This window comes from Thermobia domestica, chromosome 10, assembly GCF_964235325.1.
Source record: "Thermobia domestica chromosome 10, izTheDome1.hap1.1, whole genome shotgun sequence".
Lineage (NCBI taxonomy): Eukaryota > Metazoa > Arthropoda > Insecta > Zygentoma > Lepismatidae > Thermobia > Thermobia domestica.
In genome coordinates, this window is record NC_137463.1 from 203,188,836 (window position 1) to 203,209,054 (window position 20,219).

The following is a 20,219-nucleotide window of genomic DNA, read 5'->3' on the forward strand; positions in this document are numbered from 1 at the left end:
GGTTGGCCAACACGGGCCTGGTCGTAATAGAAGTGAGCAGTAGATAGAATTGTCACCATCTGTTTATGAGAAACCATTGTTTTGAATTTATATTTGTCAAGTAGGCGACATATGTGAAATGTGTTGTCAACAAAATAGTGGTAAAATGAGCAGTTGCGTACAGGGCACAGCTGCTATTAAATGTTTATAAATAACATTTAAGTTACAGACTCCATTATTGTAAAGGTTTTCCCGTTCACTTTTTGTTGTACTATATGCTCATTTAAGTAACTAGTGAAGGTTACAGATGTTTTGTAGATATATATGTAACACTATCTGTAACCTTCATTATTGTTTGTTTTGATCATAATGTTTAGATACACTTACATAAGAAAAACTTTATTCCACATCAGTAAATGTACTAAAAATACCTACAGTAAAATGTGTACTTGTGTAGTAGTAAAGTGTATACATTGCTCAGTGGGTTAAGGATTCATAATTTTGAATTAGAGCAAATCATGTTTTCAAATACAGTATTATCTATAAAATATAAACGTGTTTTTGGTCGGAGTTAAATTATGCTGATTTACATTTTGGTTGGAATTAAGTTAGCGTATTTTCTTTACTAATAACTGGTTTCATTTCAGACATCGGTTTGTTTGCTTTGATCGGGAACTAGTAAAATTAGGACTAGAGTTATCCTTCTATTGAAACGAGCATATTCCTAGAAGTAACGACAGCGCACAAACTCAGGTCCGACCAAAAACTGAATTATTATTTTGCCTTTGAGGACTGGTATTCCTGTGACATTGCGATTTGTCTTCGCTTTTACACATGGAATTAACAAACATATTCTGAAGTCACTTCACGTTCTTCAAGCAACACCATTTAATAGTATTGGTTGAGGTTACATGTTAGTCTGTAGATATATAGACGAAATAATGTGACAAATACGCAGTATTTCATAATCTAAATTGTACATGTTTTGCCGTATTTTGTGTACGAGGACTGTATCCAATGCCAGAACATTTCTACTTACATAGAGGCGAAAAACAATGCTTTAAAAGAAATAATTCGCCACACCCAGGGTTATATATAACTAGTGAAACTACAGTGACATAATCAGGTAAACATTTTTCACACTTTACGTAGTGAGCGCAAGTCATTTTTCTTTACCAGACGGTTGCCAGCAGCGTAAGTTTAATCGTCATTCAGACTTTCACTGAAACTTTTCGGTGACTTCCCTTGTTTTTCATTGAGAGAATTATGCTTAGCGTCAAGTTCAGCCCAATCAAACATCCTATGTGTATGTGTGTGTTCTTTTATTGAATACAACAACAGTTTATTGGTAGTACAACAGCATCGATGTACTTCAAAAGGAATATGGACATTTTCCAACAATTACATAACTATCGTACTCATCCATTGCATCTTTCGAAATCAAATAAGAGAGGTAATAGTTTAACGAAAGAATTTGCCGTAAGGAAGTCAACGACTAAAAATAATGTTTTAATAATCGCGCGTACGTCAGTGAATTGCTGCTCAATTATGTCTTGAGATAGCACGAACTGTTTTCTTTGTAGTCTTGTGAGTGTTGCTTCATCAAAATGTGCTTTATAGTTGGGCTGTTCTACAATTAAAAATAAGCCTCTCGCCGGTTTAGTAGCTAGCGCGCGCATATGTGGTGCATGTGGTCCTGGGTTCGATTCGATCAAAAACTGTAGATTCGCATCTCATATAGCTTCGACGCTAAAGGAGACGCTGAACTTCAACCCAACTAAAACAAAAATTAAATTGTGTGATAATATACTCATGATAATTAAACAGAAGGTACACTTCCCAGCTTGTTTCGAAAACCTGGTAATATGTTTACAATACTAGTCGTGTTGAAGCATGTAATAATTTAAAACATCTCGGTACGATATACCGCAATATTTATTGAATAAAACAAAACGACTCGGTATTTTTTTTTTAAAAGTTTGTTTCCACGATGTAGACCTTAAAATTATTGGAATGCTGAATTCATATTTAAAAAAAAAAAAAAATATCTATCTCAATGCCGATTTTCCGCTGCCATAGAAACCATAACTCATATTATTATTAATAATAATATAAGCTTTTGTTTTGGTCGAATTGTACTTTTGTGTTAAGTTATACATAGTTTCAATTTACATAGAACGAACAGCAGACCCTTAATGCAACTAGAAAGCGCAAATCCAACCAATATAATTGGTAAAGGGAGTTCCAATGATAAAGTGTAAAGGATGTTAAAATTGCAATAATGGGTAACTTTTAGTTTATTTGTCTATAGTCTATCACAGTGATTCTTAATCTTCTCAAAGTTACACTCCACTCGGAATGATAATACTTCACGACACGTACAGTTAAATTGTTTAATGAAAAAAAATACATTCATTCATTCATAAACAAACGCAGATAAACGGACTAATAGTGTTGTTTTATAGCCAATAATTTTAATGTATAAGCATAGCGGAGTTTGGAAATTAATAAAATGAACCTTTCTGTAATATAAATAGCAGTAAATTTATTTCTAATCATTATATACAAAATATATTCCCGGCATAACAGTGCTGACATAAAACTCAAAATATATTCCGTAAATTGTTAAATGTACTTGTGTATATGTATATTCATGAAAATATGAAAGATTTTTGAACTCTGGTATTTATTTATGGAATTGAATTTTTCCCCATTGTCGGACAGATCTTTAAATTTTATTTTATCAACTGGTCTGTGAACTGCTTACGATACTTGTACAATCATATATTTAATAGAATTGTATATAATAAGCGTATTAAATATTTCTTGAGTCTAATTATAAAATGCACATTTCAGGCGACATTCTAAGACAGAAATGACACACTGAGTTAAGAGTATTCAAGTCTCATTTACCTGGTATAGACTTTCCAAGTTCTAAATATTCCATAACCGAAGGACTGAGAAATCCTGGTGGGACGTTGAGTGTGTTACTGCTGGTGGTAGATCCTTCCCATTGCTCGTCTCTGATCTCCAAATTCTGGTCAGGATTTGGATTGATGTCAGCAGCTGGAGCACGTGCTTTTTTCACTGAGTAACCTTCCTCTGCACAGTGGACTGGTGGCCCTGACAAAAATCAGTAATAATTTTAATGGTCGCACAGCGAAATTCCTTTTCAAATAGATATGCTATAAAATACAGTACATTTTATCAAACAATACCTAAAATGGTTATAAAAGTACAGAAAAGTGACACATGTTGTGTAAATTCAGATTGTCCTTCGGAGGCAGTGTACGTGATACGCTCAACATAATTGATTATACTGTTTCTTTATCCGGATAAGTATGTATGATTTTTTAAAAAGAAAAAGTCGTTAAAGCAAACTAGTACAGAGAATAAAGAGGATCATGCGAAGGGTGCATGTATTGAATATAGAACGTCACTGTTATTCGTTAAGACGTTAACAGACTGATTTCAGTAACAAACTCAGCCAAAATAATCGTTCTATCTATCTATTACAAAAATGAACCCAAAATTTGGTTTATATTTACTAGCTGAACCTGCGCTTTCTACACGGTGCATCATTCATATATGAGCATGAATCTCGTTGTTATTCCTCACAACATCTGTACATGTCTTTTTACAGACACAAGTAAAAGACGGTCTTGATGCAGGCGCTACCATAAAGGGGGGGATTTTTTCGATTATTTTTTCAATATCTCACACCGTTTGCAAGATTTGAGCCTAATTCCGGTTGGAGTTTCTAATTCATGTATAATCAGTTGTTTCTTCCTTCTTGCATGCAGTATCTAATAAGCAAATACATTACACAGAATTAATTATAATGTTAGTTATTATGGTGTTCATTGGACAAAACACTCCAAACAACAAAGATTCATCTTATACTCGAGAAATGGTTATCGTTTGTTTTTCATTACCATGTGGCCATGAAACAAACGGCTGAGAGATATACAACTGTGTTGTGTTGGAATGTATAACGCGGAGGATACGATGCTTTTTTTAAAAAAATTCAACACTTCCAGTGTACGCCTAGAAAAATGTAATAAAGCAATAACGGCCGTGTTTTTTTCCCTAAATATTCAATTAGAACTGTACAGTCTACAGAAAATTTGCAATCAATCACTGAAAACGGCATCTTTCTAGATCCTGTGGTTCCCGAGATCTCAGTGTCGAAAGGCTTGGCCACAAACATATCGTCGGCGGCAATTCAAAACCTGCTATGTGCATTTTGCAGGAGAAGCGAAAAACAGTATCCTGGTTAGCTTTTTGGCTTTATAAAAGTGATGTTATAAGTAATATTTGATGCTGCACGTAACTTGATACCTTTTCAAGTAACTTGAGAAGGTACCAGTTACGTGCAGCATCAAATATTACTTATAACATCACTTTTATAAAGCGAAAAATCTAACCAGGATACTGTTTTTCGCTTCTCCTGCAAAATGCACATAGCAGGTTTTGAATTGCCGCCGACGATATAAACTTTTTTTTTTACCACAAACAAACACACACCTAGCATTTTAATATATAGATCGGATATAGATAGCCACCGTTAAAATCCCCATTACCCATTAAAACTTTAAAGGATTGAATCAATTAGCGAACTCATCTGAGGTAGTGACTGCAGATGTCTACTGCAAAATAATAAATAAATAAAAAATTAGCTTAGAGTACACGTATGGAACCGTTAAAGTTGCCGTTACCGTTAAGATATTAACGATCTTGGATCAGATAATCGGTCCACCTGTATTGCGATTAACAGAAATCACATTTTGTCTACAAGTCTGGGATATGAACTATAGATAATCATCGTTAAAATCGCTGTTACCTGTTAAGATGTTAACGGTTTGACACCATTAATAAGCTCGACCGAGCAAAAATATAAATAAAAAATAAATAGTTTTCATTCAAGGGTAACAGAGGGACGTACATATCAACAACACACACAAATCTTAGTGCGTGATCCTAATAAGTGAAACGCAATTTGCCTTTCTGTAACTTGTTTTGTTCTTAGATCATACAAATTACTGCTGAATTAATAAAAATATAAACTTTATTTGCCATTCTCAGGAGAATCGCTTAGATACTGAAAATGCCTTGCGTTGAAATTCTCGGTTCACAAAAGCTTATAGTCCGCATACATAAAACATAAATGAAATCTGTTGAATGCAGTGTTTTGTTGTCGAAACCATAACTCATATTATTATTATTAATAATATAAGCTTTTGCTTTAAACAAATTGTATTTTTGTGTTATACATAGTTTCAATTTACATAGAACGAACAGCAGACCCTTAAAGCAACTAGAAAGCGCAAATCCAACCAATATAATTGATAAGGGGAGTTCCAATGATAAAGTGTAAAGGATGTTAAAATTGCAATAATGGGTAACTTTTAGTTTATTTGTCTATAATCTGTCACAGTGATTCTTAATCTTTTCAAAGTTACACTCCACTCGGAATGATAATATTTCACGACACGTACAGTTAAATTGTTTAATGAAAAACAAAATATAATCATTCATATATATATATAATATACTATAAGATCAAAAATATCCGGACACCCCCAAAAACATACATTTTTCATAATAGGTGCATTGTGCTGCCAGGTGCTCATTATCAGCGACCTCAGTAGTCATTAGACATCGTGAGAATGCAGAATGGGGCGCTCCGCGGAATTCACGGACTTCGAACGTGGTCAGGTGATTGGGTGTCACTTGTGTCAGAAGTCTGTACGCAAGATTTCCACACTCCTAAACATCCCTAGGCCCACTGTGTCTGATATGATAGTGAAGTGGAAACGTGAAGGGACACGTATAGCACAAAAGCGTACAGGCCGACCTCGTCTGTTGACTGACAGAGAGCGCCGACAGTTGAAGAGGGTCGTAAAGTGTAATAGGCAGACAACTATCCGGATCATCACATAGGAATTCCAAACTGCATCAGCATCCACTCCAGGTACAATGACAGTTAGGCGTGAGGTGAGAAAACTTGGATTTCATGGTCTAGCGGCTGCTCATAAGCCACTCATCACGCAGGTAAATGCCAAACGACGCCTTGCTTGGTGTAAGGAGCGTAAACATTGGACGATTGAACAGTAGAAAAACGTTGTGTGGAGTGACAAATCACGGAACACAATGTGGCGATCGATGACAGGGTGTGGGTATGGCAAAAGCCTGGTGAGCGTAATCTGTCAGCGTGTGTAGTGTCAACAGTAAAATTTAGAGGTGGTGGTGTTATGGTATGGTTGAGTTTTTCTTGGAGGGGCTTGCACCCCTTGTTGTTTTTCGTGGCACTCTCACAGCGCAGGCATACATTGACGTTTTAAGCACCTTCTTACTTCCCACTGTTGAAGAGCAATTTGGGAATGGCGATTGCATTTTTCAACACGATCGAGCAGCTGTTCGTACTGCACGGCCTGTGGCGGAGTGGTTACACGACCATAACATCCCTGTAATAGACTGGCCTGCACAGAGTCCTGACTTGAATCCTATAGAACACCTTTAGAATGTTTTGGAACGTCGACTTCGTGCCAGGCCTCACAGACCTACATCGATACCTCTCCTCAGTTCAGCACTCCGTGAGGAATGGGCTGCCATTCCCCAAGAAACCTTCCAGCACCTGATTGAAAGTATGCCTGCGAGAGTGGAAGCTACCATCAAGGCTAAGGGTGGGCCAACACCATATTAAATTCCGGCAGTACCGATGGAGGGCGCTACGAACTTGTCATTTTCAGTCAGGTGTCCGGATACTTGTGATCACATAGTATATATATATATATATATATATATATATATATATATATATATATATATATATATATATATATATATATATATATAATGTGTGTGTGTGTGTGTGTGGTTAGTTATTTCCTAAATCCGTCGAAAACACAAATTTAATATTAAGTTTTATGATAAAATTTTCTTATTTCATATATATATATATATACTGGTAATATATCACTACGTCTTAACAAGCAGTTTCTTTCAGGAGTTTACATGATACTAAATGCAATACAGTTAATATTATTATTATGGCCTTGAGCTCTTTATCCCTATCTGATATGAAGACCACGATCCGTAGGTTGAAAATCAGATCAATGGTGTAACGTGAAGATTGTAGACAGTACTGTTTGTATTATTGTCCATAATGTATTAATTTCAGTATATCTAGTAGCGAAACATGAATTGGATCGGAAGGGAAAGTGGTTTTTTCATTGTCATCACAACCATTGAAAAATAAATTCAGAGGCCTGATTGTTTTGATTTTAAAACAAACCGGTGGAAACTATTATTTTTTCGTGCATCTTCCGGCGATATATTGACTGACACATTTCCTTCGATATATAGATAACTTAAAGCTGTAATAAGGTGTTAGGTTTTTTTTTTTTTTTTGCGTAGTTTTTGAAGACGTCATTATACACAAAACATAATCTGGGTTAGAATAATTTCAGCATTTTGTTTTAGCTGTCGTGAAACTGTATTCCGGACACAGCCTAGAAATAGTAATTATGCTGAAATATATGTCTAACGACTGTCCGACTGTTAAGTCAGTCAAGTTATTTGTCAAAGTCTTTATAATTTGAAACGGCACAATTCCCTTTACCTATCCAGTTCAGTGCCCTGAATTAAAAATGAAATGAAATGAAACCTTTAAGTTTTACGTCCCACGATTATGCCGGTTAGACTAAAGTAGACGGTGATGATGAGTAATGAACGAAATTGTGAAATGAAGAAAGTTGGAGGAAACGCACCCACGAGCACGGTGTTTGTCCACCACAAAGTCCACACGGCGCGAGCTGGGATCGAACCAGGGACCCCAAGCACCGGAGGTGAACGCTCTACCACAGCCACCGCGCCCCCTGCCCTGAATTAAAGCATATGATTCAGATTCCATGTTAAACTCATGGTTCAGTCATACGCTCGGTGCTAAAAGTTCTCTAGATATACGTATGATGAGCACATAAATCAATTTGCATGAAAATAATTTTATTGCATTTGTATAACATGAAATTTGTGATGGTTTTATGCTCCAGCAATTTGTCTTCGCGCGCTATGAAATTCATTTGTAATATCACTCGATCTTGCCGTTCAAAATTAATTAGGGTAGATTCACTTTGAATATTAAGTTTTCCTTGGTCGTTTCAATTTTGTCAAAAATTAATTCAGGCAAGTTTATTTGGAGATAACATCGAGTGGCTATATAACGTTTTGAAGTTACTAAAGAACCGGTATGTAGTGCATTTATTAACAATAAAGAGCGAGGTGTGGAAGCAATAATTTCATCCATAAGAATAAGTCTACATCCAGGTCTTGCGCTTCTCTCCCTCTTTTTCTTTTCTTAAAACTTAATTGTTTCGTTTTCTGTGATCAAATCCTACTATTGCACTACTTCGAACGTCGTTCCTGCTGGAGTCTTGACAGAATGCCTTATAATTTGAACGACGCCCATCAGTGCATTTTTAAATGAGCTTGTATACACCAGTTATCGAAATTTTTATATAATACGAAACATTCAAACTGATTTCTTGCGTTCCAAACTTCGAATCAGTATATACGAGGTGATTATCAAAATAACAGACTTGGACAGAGTTGGAAATACCTCCGAGTAGTGAGGCTTCGACAGCAGCGTTGCGCTGTTGGTGGTGGTGTGTTAGGCCAAACACTGTACCATGTAAAAAGCAATAAAACGATAGTGTGCAGTGAACTGAGTGTACGATGATGATGTACAATGGCTGTCTTCTCTGATTTCTGAAAAGGGCATACTCACTCAGTGATGTGATACGAACGAGTCAAAAGTGAGAAAGTGTTGATATGGTTTTGCAATAAGTTTTGTAGGCGTCATGTGGGGCACTGTCGCTTGCGACACGGCCAACAAAGAGAAACAGTGGTTGGATGAAAATCATCAGCGACAGGTCGCGCCGAGCGTTAAAGCGATTGTCACTCGGAACCGTGTATGTCTAGTAAAATAATAATGATGTATAGATAGATATAGTACATCTGAATACTAGCGCTAGTTGTCGACAGAACAGGTCCGAGTCTATCATTCAGCCTGGCGACAGCAGCTCATGATTCATAGTGTCCTTCATGGGCGTCAATGTGAACTCCTCTTGCCTCGATCACGATCTTTTTCGCACACTTTCGTCATAGGTTATCCACTTTTCATTACGCGTGATCAATTGCTTCAGAAACAACTCGATTTCGTCACGTTTCAGTACAGATTCGCAGATAGAAACTCGATCGAGTAAATGTTTGTGAGTCTGATTATGTGACACCGAAATGTCGAGCTTCTTTTTTGTAGGTAGCTTCTCCAAATAGTTTAATGCTGTTGCTTACCTATGATTGGTTACCTTTTGCTGTGATTGATCGCTCACTGCAAGGAGCATCTTCGACATCGAACTTCTCTGAACGAAAGCGAATAAACCATGTTTTGTCTATTGCTTTTAATAGCGTATATTGCCAATAGAAACAGAACATTGCTTGACTGACCTACGCGGCATTTGTGCCTTTATCGAAAGTAAATTGTAAAATATAGTGCAGTTTTGCGGAAAGTTAACTCACTTTTGCAGCACAATTCCTTACATCTGATTATAAAAATTCAACTTTTTTTTTCACATTTACTAGCTTCAACTGTCAGCTCTCAAGTGACGTTATGCCTGACCCGCTGACTCTGAGATTTGGAACTATCTCGTGCGCAAAAAACTACCTAATATTATATCTTGCTCAGTTAATTATATGCATTAAGAAAACTACAATGCAAAATTTATTTTTGTTATTTTTATTCAGATTTGAATAATCTTTGAACTATGAAAAATTGCGAGAAAAAATATTTAGCAAATTTAAATCCATTAGCGGTCGAACCTACATAAGGTTGTGGCTGTGTTAGTTGATAGTTTGGTTTTCATCTTCACTCACTTCGCTACTTGTTCGCCTGGTTTTGTAGCGGATATTTAATAAGTAAGACTACTTTTTTTTTTTAAATTGCTATGTGGTGTGCACTTTGAGTTGTTATATTTCTCCTTTCTGTTTATAAAGATTTTAGAGATTCGAAAGATCCTGAATTAATTCACTTGTTGTATGATAATATTTTCTTTTTTTAAGCTTATTGTGAAGAGTGCACCTCTAAATTGTTGTTGAAATTTTATCAGCTATTGTATTTGTGTACTTACGGTTTTAATCATTTTTTCTAACATTTTATCCAATTTACAGAAAGGATGGTGTATAGTTATTATTGTACTTAGAGATGAATGCTTAATACTCTTCATCTCTTACCATACAAAGTGATGTCCTTTCGCCAGCTTTCTCCAAATATTTTCATTTTCCTTGTGAATTTCCAGTAGTTTTTTTTATCTCATTCTTTTTCTGTAGATTTGTGTACATTTTGTTCTACTGTTTGTGACGTACTAATGTTTTTTTTCCGTTGCAACAGCTGGTTTAATAAGTAATTTCGCAAGACTTGTGAGAACATTTGAACTCTGTTTCTTGCAAGATAAAGCTATCTTTTGTGAATGCGAGAAAGCGAGGCCATCTGCAGATTGAGTATCTCATAAAGAACGGAATGTAATGGAAGAGAGAAAAGACAAACTTTAAACCAAGAAAGAGAGGACGTAATTTGTAGCTTGTGTCATTGTCAGTGGTCAGTTCTCAATGACTGAAGCGAATTGAGGATTTATTTGATTTTGTATCGTGACGGATTGGTGGTTGTACTTGCTAAAATTTCAAAGAGAGGGGACAAAGGGTGTTTTTAAAATGATGTTATTATGTTACTTTTCTGTTTGTATCATACTTTGCAATTTAAATTTCAAGTACGTTTATACCTTGATTTATTTTTAATATACAAATGCATAAACCAAATGATACAGTATTTCACCTAACTTTTGTTGTAGCTTATCGTTTTATTGTAAGGGAATGGAGTTTTTGCAGATGTGCTTCGATTGCAGCTATGCGTAGGGAACGTAGATGAAAGAGTGGTACAGTACTGGCTCGAGACCTTTATTCGACACTTTTGACGAGAAAAGATAGAAACTTTCGCCATCCACAAGAGAGAAATAATAGATCCATATTATTTCTTTAAGTTGGATCTTGATAAATCGATTTTTTTTTCACATTTCGTTAAACACTCCTAACACTCAATGTTAAAATAGTCTCTGTAAGTCAAATGTTTAAAAATTACAACTTTGATAAGCCAAATTTAAAGGTTTTCATGGTCATAGCTAAAATCTCTGTACTCAAACTTTCGAGTCTCCGAACCTCTACGAGTCGAAATTTACCTCTATAAGTCGAATTTCTCTTGATGTGACCTCGATAACTCGAAGCTACAGCTCTATGCTTTTACGTAATTGTCGTTGTTGCTAGTTCTGGTATTGTTGCTAATGTGTACTGTGATTGTGTTTTACTTACGTCTAGTATTTTATTTTTACTAGTCATCTTATTTGATTTAAGGAACTTTCACAACTTCGAGTTATAGAGATTGAATGAATAAAAACTTTGAGTTATACAAGTTATATAGTCACTTTCCATGAGGAACACGGGACCTCGGTGTATCGAATTTTTGTCGTGGTCACCTTGGCAACTCGAACCGTGATTACTCGAAAAACTTGATAAATCGAATTTTTATCTATTTGCTTCAGCTTCGAATCATCGTGGTCCCACTGTGAGTGGATGTTTCAGAGAAAATAAAACAAGTGTTATATATTTTTTAAGTAAAGATCTGTCTGAACTTTATTCTAGTTCTAAAGCCTACTTTAAATGGAAGAATTTTTGCTAGCACACACTCTAGAGTAGATCTCTCGAATATTATCACAAAATTCTTCGTTTCTTTATTATTCTTCTATTATCGTTTCTTTAGCATTGTCACTTGCAAGAACTCGAAGGTTGTATTGCTAATAACCAATTAAATACATGAAAGTAAGATAGAAATATCTTTGTTTAGAAAGAGGTACAACTTTGGTTCAAATTATTATACAAAGTGAGTGTAAAGTGTGAAATTAATTTCTTTTTTGATGAATCACATGTTTCTTTCCCAATAAATCTATCAAATTGGCATCACAACTACCTCAAGCTATGAAATTTTGTAATCCGAAACATATACTGTGAAAATCCTTTATCTATATAATATTGGAAGAATGTAACGTTTCGATTAGTGAATTGAGAATACTGACAAAATATAGAGTACGTGTTACGTTACGATTTGTGCTATTAATTCGTCCTCCAGCTGGTTCCACTTCATAATCGTTCTGTTCATAAAAATAATAATCTGAATCATTAAGTTGTACGTTTAAAGGCAGAGGGAAAAGTGAATAAACGTTGTGACTGATACAATAATAATTTCAGTTCTTTTCATTGTCATTAATGCTATCAAACCAGCAAAATAGGAAAATGACTGTAGCATGTTATCAGTATTGGTGGGGAAAATATTGTGGCATATAACCAACGTGGCATAGTGTAACGATGAATTCTAGCGTAAACTTTTCCGTGAGCAGAAATTTCCATTTTGAGAAGTCTTCGTGTTTTGATTAAGTAAATAAGTTCAAATGAATTCATATTGGAGTTTTGAATAGCTTTAATGTATTAGTCGAGAGGTTCGAGGAGATCTCATCCAAAGTTTGATGAGGGACTATTATCTCTATATAGAGAGATAATAGAATAAGTCCTGAGTGAGTGACAGACTGATCAACACCCAAGCCAAACCGGTTAAGGATGAAATTTAAAATTTTGATAGGAAATACGATTTATGATGTATCATTAATTAAGGATCTCGAAATTCGACAAGCTAGTTTGGATGGGTGCCAGGTATTATCTTAAAATGTCCGTATCTCGGAATCTCTGAAGGTTAAACATGAAATTTAGTGTTTGAATTTCTCACTTTTGATAATTGACCTAGAAGGGTAGAAAATGAGTAAGAAGAGAAAAGGATTGGGATTACAATTATTATAAGAAGATGCCCATGTCTATGAATCTCTTAAGGTTAGAGACATGACAATTGGAATTTTGTCTTTTACTTTAAATCAAATAAAGACGCCTTTCAGCGTTTTATGATGTTTTCCTTTATGGGGAACAAAAAAGGCGGGAAGAAAAAGGTGAGAGTTGCAATTGTTATAACAAGATTGCCATATCTCAAAATCCGTTTAGATTAGTGACATGAAACTTAAACTCCTCGTTTAAGAAGATGAGCATATGCCATAACGTTTCCGGAAATTTGGCTTTTAACAAGAGAAGAGGAATGGTTTCTATTTTTTTAAATCAGTATATAAAAATAACTTAGAGGATATCAGTTTCATCAACACGAGAGAACGGATGAACGTTTAAAATGAACTTTTGAACACATTTAACACTTGGACCGACATGGAATTTTATCTCACTTTGATTGAAGTGCATATTGTAAAGGAAAAGGAGGTTTAAATTTTCCGCAAAGCATAATGTCATAAATACATTCTTGTGCGAAAAACGGAAGCAAAGGCTGAAATATGAGATGCAAGGACGTAGACAGAGGAATCATGGGGATTCTGGGGCGAAGTATCTAGTAAACCAAAGGCGAGTATGTGTGTAAAATTATTATGCGAATTTGATATTGACTCAATTTATTCAGTAGTTATGTCTACCTCAAGGTGCTGATAATAAGCAAGATACTAATAATAATAATAATAATAATAATAATAATAATAATAATAATAATAATAATAATAATAATAATAATGCAATATAACGGTGTAAAATTATCAGTAGGGTAAAAACCAAGTCTTTAAAATACAGAATTCTGATCTTTTTGTAAGATTTCTCTAGTTCTCAATATTTATACCAACTGAATACCGTTATAAAATTTCAGAAGTGCGTTGTTATTGCTTAATGTTAAGTTGAATTCTCGTGTAAGTATGTAGATAAAACCTACATTCTGCATACCTATTTGTACTGTTCATCATGGACCTGGTTAAAGATAGACAAACACACAATAAAAGAGGTCGAATTGACTTCAGGTTAGAATCAGGTCGTGTAAGCTCACGGAAAGATAGTTACAGCTAAAACGATATTTGCTCAAGATAATATCCGGTTTCAAATTGTGAAAAGAACTTTTCATTCTCCATTGATTTGAAAAGGAAAAGAAGAAATAGTAAGTATTCTAATGTTGTTGCAACTATATTCTTTCCAAGTAGTGACAAGACTGATGCTTTTGTAATGTCCGCCTACACCAGAAAGCTAATGTGGATATTATAGCAGGACGAAGTACAGACAATTGAGAAATAAAAAGATTTATCATAAGATGAACAATGCAAGACAATCGCCTGAAACATAAGTAAATTATCTCGTAGGGGATGTTCCAACTAGAACAGCCTCTTATAATCCTATACCACCTCAGCTACGAAATATGCTGCTACATGGCATTCATTCATTAGACGGAGGATCGTCTTAACATGTTTTTGTTGACAAAATTTAGAGTAAATTCTATCAAATATAACAATTTGAGAAATAGATTAATATCAAATTAGTTAACTTACAAAGGAATGTTAAAGTTGACATCCCTGAAAGGCATACTCGAAAAACTAAATCACCGAATCCTCGGCATTTAAGATAAAATTCCGGGACTGTAAAAGGAAGTAATGATCATAAATTGAGTCGACTTAAGAGAAACTTCGCAAAATATAGTAATCAGTGTCATGGTGAGACAATGACATGAGACCTTGACCCTTAACTAATGTGGTACGGGGCAGATCGCTGTAACGAGTAAGACTCTGCATGTATATTTTTCACTGGGGTACGGGTTAGTGCATTTTCCTAAAATTTTATTGTAATTTGCTGTTGAATAAATATACACAAATGGCGCGAAAAGTGCGAATAAACATTAAAAAATGTTTTCACATTGTAGGTCTTTAATATGTTTAGCTTAAAAAAATGTTTGGGTCATTTTGACCCGTACCACACCAATTGCGTAGCATATACCCACCACATTAGTTAAGGATTAAACATTTGGGTTAACTGTAAAGAAATAGTGCCCAATAGTAGGGACGTAACTATTCATCCACATAGAATTGAAGCTGTTTCTAATGCAGTCTTTGAAAGCAACGTAATAAGTTATCCTCGAATACAATCTCAGAATGAGTACCGAATGTGGCCCACGGACCGTCAGTTCGAGTACATTGCTGTAGAGCGCAGTGTAGACTATATATCGATAAACAACAATTAGATAAAATTTCGTGTATCTTCCTGTAACATTTCGTGTAAGCAGTTCGCAGTATTAAATACCAAGTGAATATCAACAGTTTATTATTTAAGTAAAATAAAATTCTAAAAAACAAAACAAAAAAGACTTGCGATTAGTAAACATATATATTTATTTATTTATTTTTTTTTTTAAATAATGATTGCCTTTCTACTGCATTTATCTGTCGATTATCTCGATTGTTTTTTCCTTCGGGAATGTAGTCAAAAAAGTGAATCAAACTAATTGAGGTCCGCTTTCAAACGTTTAAAATATTGATTGGAACCTCTTAACCTGCAGCAGTCATGCTGCACGTGACCACGAAAGAAAATACGAATTGAAAGTTTGAAGGACACTGTCGTAATATTTGTATCCTTGAAGTTCAAATTGTGCTTGTTACGTGAAACGAAAATAATTTCTTTTAATTGTATGTCAGGTAAAAGTAGAAAGTGCATTAGGCACAACTTCCTAGATATTAACAAAGAAACTATTTCTTCGTAACTCAGTGTGTGAGGTATTTTTTTTTTCTTTATTTCATTCTCATTATTACAGGATAAAATGTTAAATCTTTAAGAGACAATTTTGTTACTAATGCCGTACACATGAACACAAATGCAAGACCAAGACCAAGACCCGGGTGGTGTTGGTCTTGCACATCCGGTCTTGGTCTTACACTGGAACCTTTGGTCTTAGGGCCGTATGCATAGTTATTCTGCGGGTTACTTAGGGGCTACGTACGGGACACGTGATAATTTGCGTTGCAGAGTTCTCCCGCAGGGTCAAACAAGCCCGCAACCTTCCCGTAAGTCAAGGAGATGGCTAGGGGTGCTTCAACGCACCCTTTGCTAGCCCGTAGCAGTTTCTGTTGTTGTATAAAATGCATATGCTCCGTGTTGACAAAATATTTGAGTATGTTAATGAGTTTACCGAATTCGTTGAGCTGATTAAGCGATAATAAATGACATATTGATGGCAACCAATTTAAAAATATATACCAATTCCTGAAAGAAGATTGCAGGATATTTTGCTTCCGCTCGTACAAATATTGAATACAAGGTCAAAGAATGGACTAACAACTTCTACCTGAAATAAAATAAGCGAGAGATACTTGTTGTTACAGTATTGGTACTGAAGTAGATTTTAGATTAGATTGTAGATTAGCTTCAGAATTGATTCTAGGGGTCCAGTGGTGATTTCAAGGATCGGCCGGGGGGGGGGGGAGAAATTTCTCCCCGAGAACCATGACATTCCCTCAGGACCACATAGCCTATGGTGCTCAATGTGAATTCTCAGTATTTTCGTTACTAATACATTTCATCCCCAGAATATTAAAATCGAAAAAAAAAAAAAAAAAAAAAAAAAAAAAAAAAAAAAAAACTGGAATCATCACTGATGGGAAAAATTGACTCAATAGTTACACATATTTCATCGTGAAAATGTTATTCTAATGTGTTTTACATCCTTCTCCCTGTTGGTGTTTTCCTACATTTCTCAGTTAGCATAGGTAAAGTTGAGGAGCGCTAACATCCCTTTTTTTCACTAATGATCTAACGTCTTCTGCATTCTTGGTTTCTTACCTGACCACCAGCTGCGTACACATTTATAATGTGCTTGCAAACTTATATATTATAAATAAATAAGTGGAAAAACCATGCCCAACACAGGATAAGTTTGCATTTATTCCGATTCCAAGCTGGGCACAATTTGAGGGATAACGCATGATTTTGTCCGCGGAAGCAGGCACATTACTGTTGGTGATATGCGTATAAGGAAAGACAAGTGGAAATCATCGAACTCCTGTTTATCGACGCGCTGTAATTGCTCAAAGTATGCATCGGTTCACGTGATTATGGAAACAATGTTAAGAAGTATGGCTCATAATTATGCAATTATAATGCAAAACTAGGTTCTAGTGACCACCTACTACAGATAGATGCATATTTTTTATACTAATTTGATCATTATTCGAGTAAACAGTTCTATCCAATTTTTACACATTTCTTACATTTTCAGGTTAGGTTAGAGCTTTGTATTTCTTTTAGCAAAGTATGTCTATATGAAGAGCTCCATTACTACTTGCAGATTAACTTCAGGAGGGCTCAGTATAAATACAGTGTGGGCGTATAACATAAAAACTACAGTACATAAGATACGAATCAATTTGTGCTATGTGGCTAAAAGCACGAATGCTACCTAACTGAGTTATGGTAAGAGCGCATCAGGCGGCTCCAAGTCATAGTGAGCGGGTGCCTCCATAGGGAGCAGGCGCGTCAGCGTTGGGGGTATACGTATATACGAGGATAGTGGAAGAGCACACTTACACATACAATACTTTCATTATCACTTAAATCATTTCAATATGCTGCCATTGATGGTAATTACTTATATTTACTCTTTCATTCCTTCACGAAAAATGTAGGGGTCACATCGTATTTTACCTATAAATTTTCTATTTCGTAAGTGTCTGCTCGAGTGAACCCCTAATTCGTTTACACACCATCGCAAACTCGCCCGTTCCCTACGGACGGACTTCGACTGTAGCCCTCCAGCTTCACCTTGGCATGAAACCGTAGTAGATGCAAAAATTGCTTGTAATAAGCAGCTTGCAAAGTTTGGTGCGTGGTTTTGAGACGTCTGGCTTTCACTATATGTATGTATGTCTTATGCAATTGTACGCAATTAGATGATAATACTAGGAATAAGTAGATAAGAAGTTTACGCTATTTGCATGGAATATACCCCCAAAAATACTGTATTTATAGACATAACTTTTATGCCCTCCTAAGGTTAACTTTTACTGGCAAATTGTTTAGAAAATACATTCACAAAAATACTATGGGTTGATTTTGTCCAAAAAAATTACAATGTATATGTAATTTATTTCTAGTGGGATCTCTATTGTAAAGCTACAGCCTTACACGTTTTCTAGCTACATATCCATATTTCTTTTTGCGAGTTAACAGACTTTACCTGAAAATTAAAAAAGAAATGTATTGCTAATCTACACCGATATTTTTCCGCTTTTCTATATCACTTTATAACTATTTTCAAGTTAACAGACTTTATCTGAAAATTAAAAAAAAAAAAAAAAAAAAAAGAACTGTATTCCTAATCTACACCATTATTTTTCCGCCTTGGCAAGAACAAAGTTCAGAACATTTATTTCATTTTTTTGATATAGCATACGTTGTATCCATGCAGTTGCTGCTTCAATGTTAATTCTTTATCATAGTAGAATTGAGTTTCGGAGTTCTACCTTCAACTTTTTTTTGACAAAATTTTAGCCTCGCTCGAGGTGTACTAGACCAATCAGCTCTCAGTGTTAACCGTACCTGAGGGATCACTTTGGAAGCTTTATGCATTGCACAGTCAAGGGGAAGGTTGAGGAAGCCCACAGGTACGGTTCGTCTAGGGGACCCCTACGTGGTCGACTATGCATATGGCCCTTAGTCTTGCACACCCAGTCTTGGTCTTGCCTACAAGAGTCTTGCAAGTGTTGCTTTTAAGAAATCTTATGCTTTTCATAGGTAAATTTTACTCTGGATATAAGGGATAATAAATTCTACAATGCGCCAATAGTAACGGAAATACAGTGCACGTTTCTAAATGTAATATAGTTTACCTTTATAAGTATGATGATAATGTACAACATAGGCGATGACCTTTATTTATGCAACGAGTGCCCAGGCTTCAATACTTATGAGATAAATCACAGCGTTTCGTTATCTTTATACAAATCCAATACTCCACTGGTTCCCAAACTGGAGAGGCTACCCCTGAGACGCGTGAAAGAAAATCAAGACGGTACGGATTACTGAAATGCAATGAATTGCCAAATTATGTATACACTCTAAAGGCGTCAGATTTTTTTCTTTTCAACTATGATTAGCTGATCTTGGTATTAAACAAACTTCCTATTAAATATTGAGATTTTGTTTTACTGACTCCAATATGTACTCTGTTGGGGCAGAAACATGGACATAACGCAAAAGCGATGAAAAAAATTAGAAGCTTTTGAAACGTGGGCATGGAGGAAAACAGGGAAAGCATTAGCTGGGTTGAACGGAAAACGAATGAGGTGTTAGAAATAGTAGCAGTAGGGGAAAAAAGAAAAATGTAATTAAGAGAAGGAAGGGGAACTGATTGAGACATTGGCTGAGGAGGAACTGTATTATGAGGAAAGTGCTAGAGGGTATGGTGGAAGGATGGAGAGGGAGGGGACGAAGGAGACTAAGTGAAGGAAGGTATTAAAACAGAAAATTTGTGCGTCAAGACGAAGAGACTAGCTGAGGACCACCGTACATCGAAGGTTCCCAGTTGTAGCAAGTGCCCTGTCAATGATGGCAGAATAGCTATGATGATGATATGTTTAGCAATATTGGCCAAAAGAAAGAGAGAGAGAAAATAATAACGATAGTAATCAAACTCGTAATATTTTAGAATAATTTGAGTGAAAACTGAAAACGACTCAACTGTTTATCTTTTGTGTAAACTCAATTTATATAAATACTTTTGACCTATATTAGAAATACAAAATAACGGCATCACACTCCAAGTTATTTGAAATAACTTTACAAATAACTCGTAGGTGGATCAAAACTGCTGTCCTGACAATGCCTCTCAAGACAAACTAGGGTAACACGTGGGGAGCGCGCACTGAATGCCTTTGAGTTTATTAAAAAGTTCACGAACAAACTACAAAATTGACCAGTTAGTTGTGCACATTCTATGTGAAAGGTACCATCCCGCCATTTACCTGTTGACACTAAGGAAACCCAGTAAGAATGTGACTCCTCGGGATTGGAACCCCCAGAACTCGCGATAGTTCGTGTATGCTTTCTCTACAGGTAGTGTTTCCTATGAAGTTCAAAAAGTCGATATATTCATAGTTAGAAACATTCTTCAATCAGTTTACTTAAGGCAGCGTTTCCCAACCGGTGTGCCGCGGCACACTGGTATGCCGTGAATGGGCCGCTGGTGTGCCGCGATAAAATCGAAACAAATTATTAATTCTATAGGAATCAAATTG

General features: G+C 35.6%; 2 protein-coding genes across 3 annotated transcripts in view; one reads left to right on the plus strand and one right to left on the minus strand.

Moving 5' to 3' along the window:
* Positions 1-20,219, plus strand: part of qin (tudor domain-containing protein qin) — a 613,696-nt gene that overhangs the window by 364,631 nt on the left and 228,846 nt on the right. The window lies entirely within an intron of this gene.
* The window catches only part of LOC145662934 (uncharacterized), a 142,266-nt gene that overhangs the window by 62,208 nt on the left and 59,839 nt on the right, over positions 1-20,219 (minus strand). Inside the window, exon 2 of the mRNA XM_081728960.1 lies at positions 2,893-3,102. Within this exon, the coding sequence (XP_081585086.1) occupies positions 2,893-3,102 (210 nt within the window). The remainder of the gene's footprint in view (positions 1-2,892; positions 3,103-20,219) is intronic.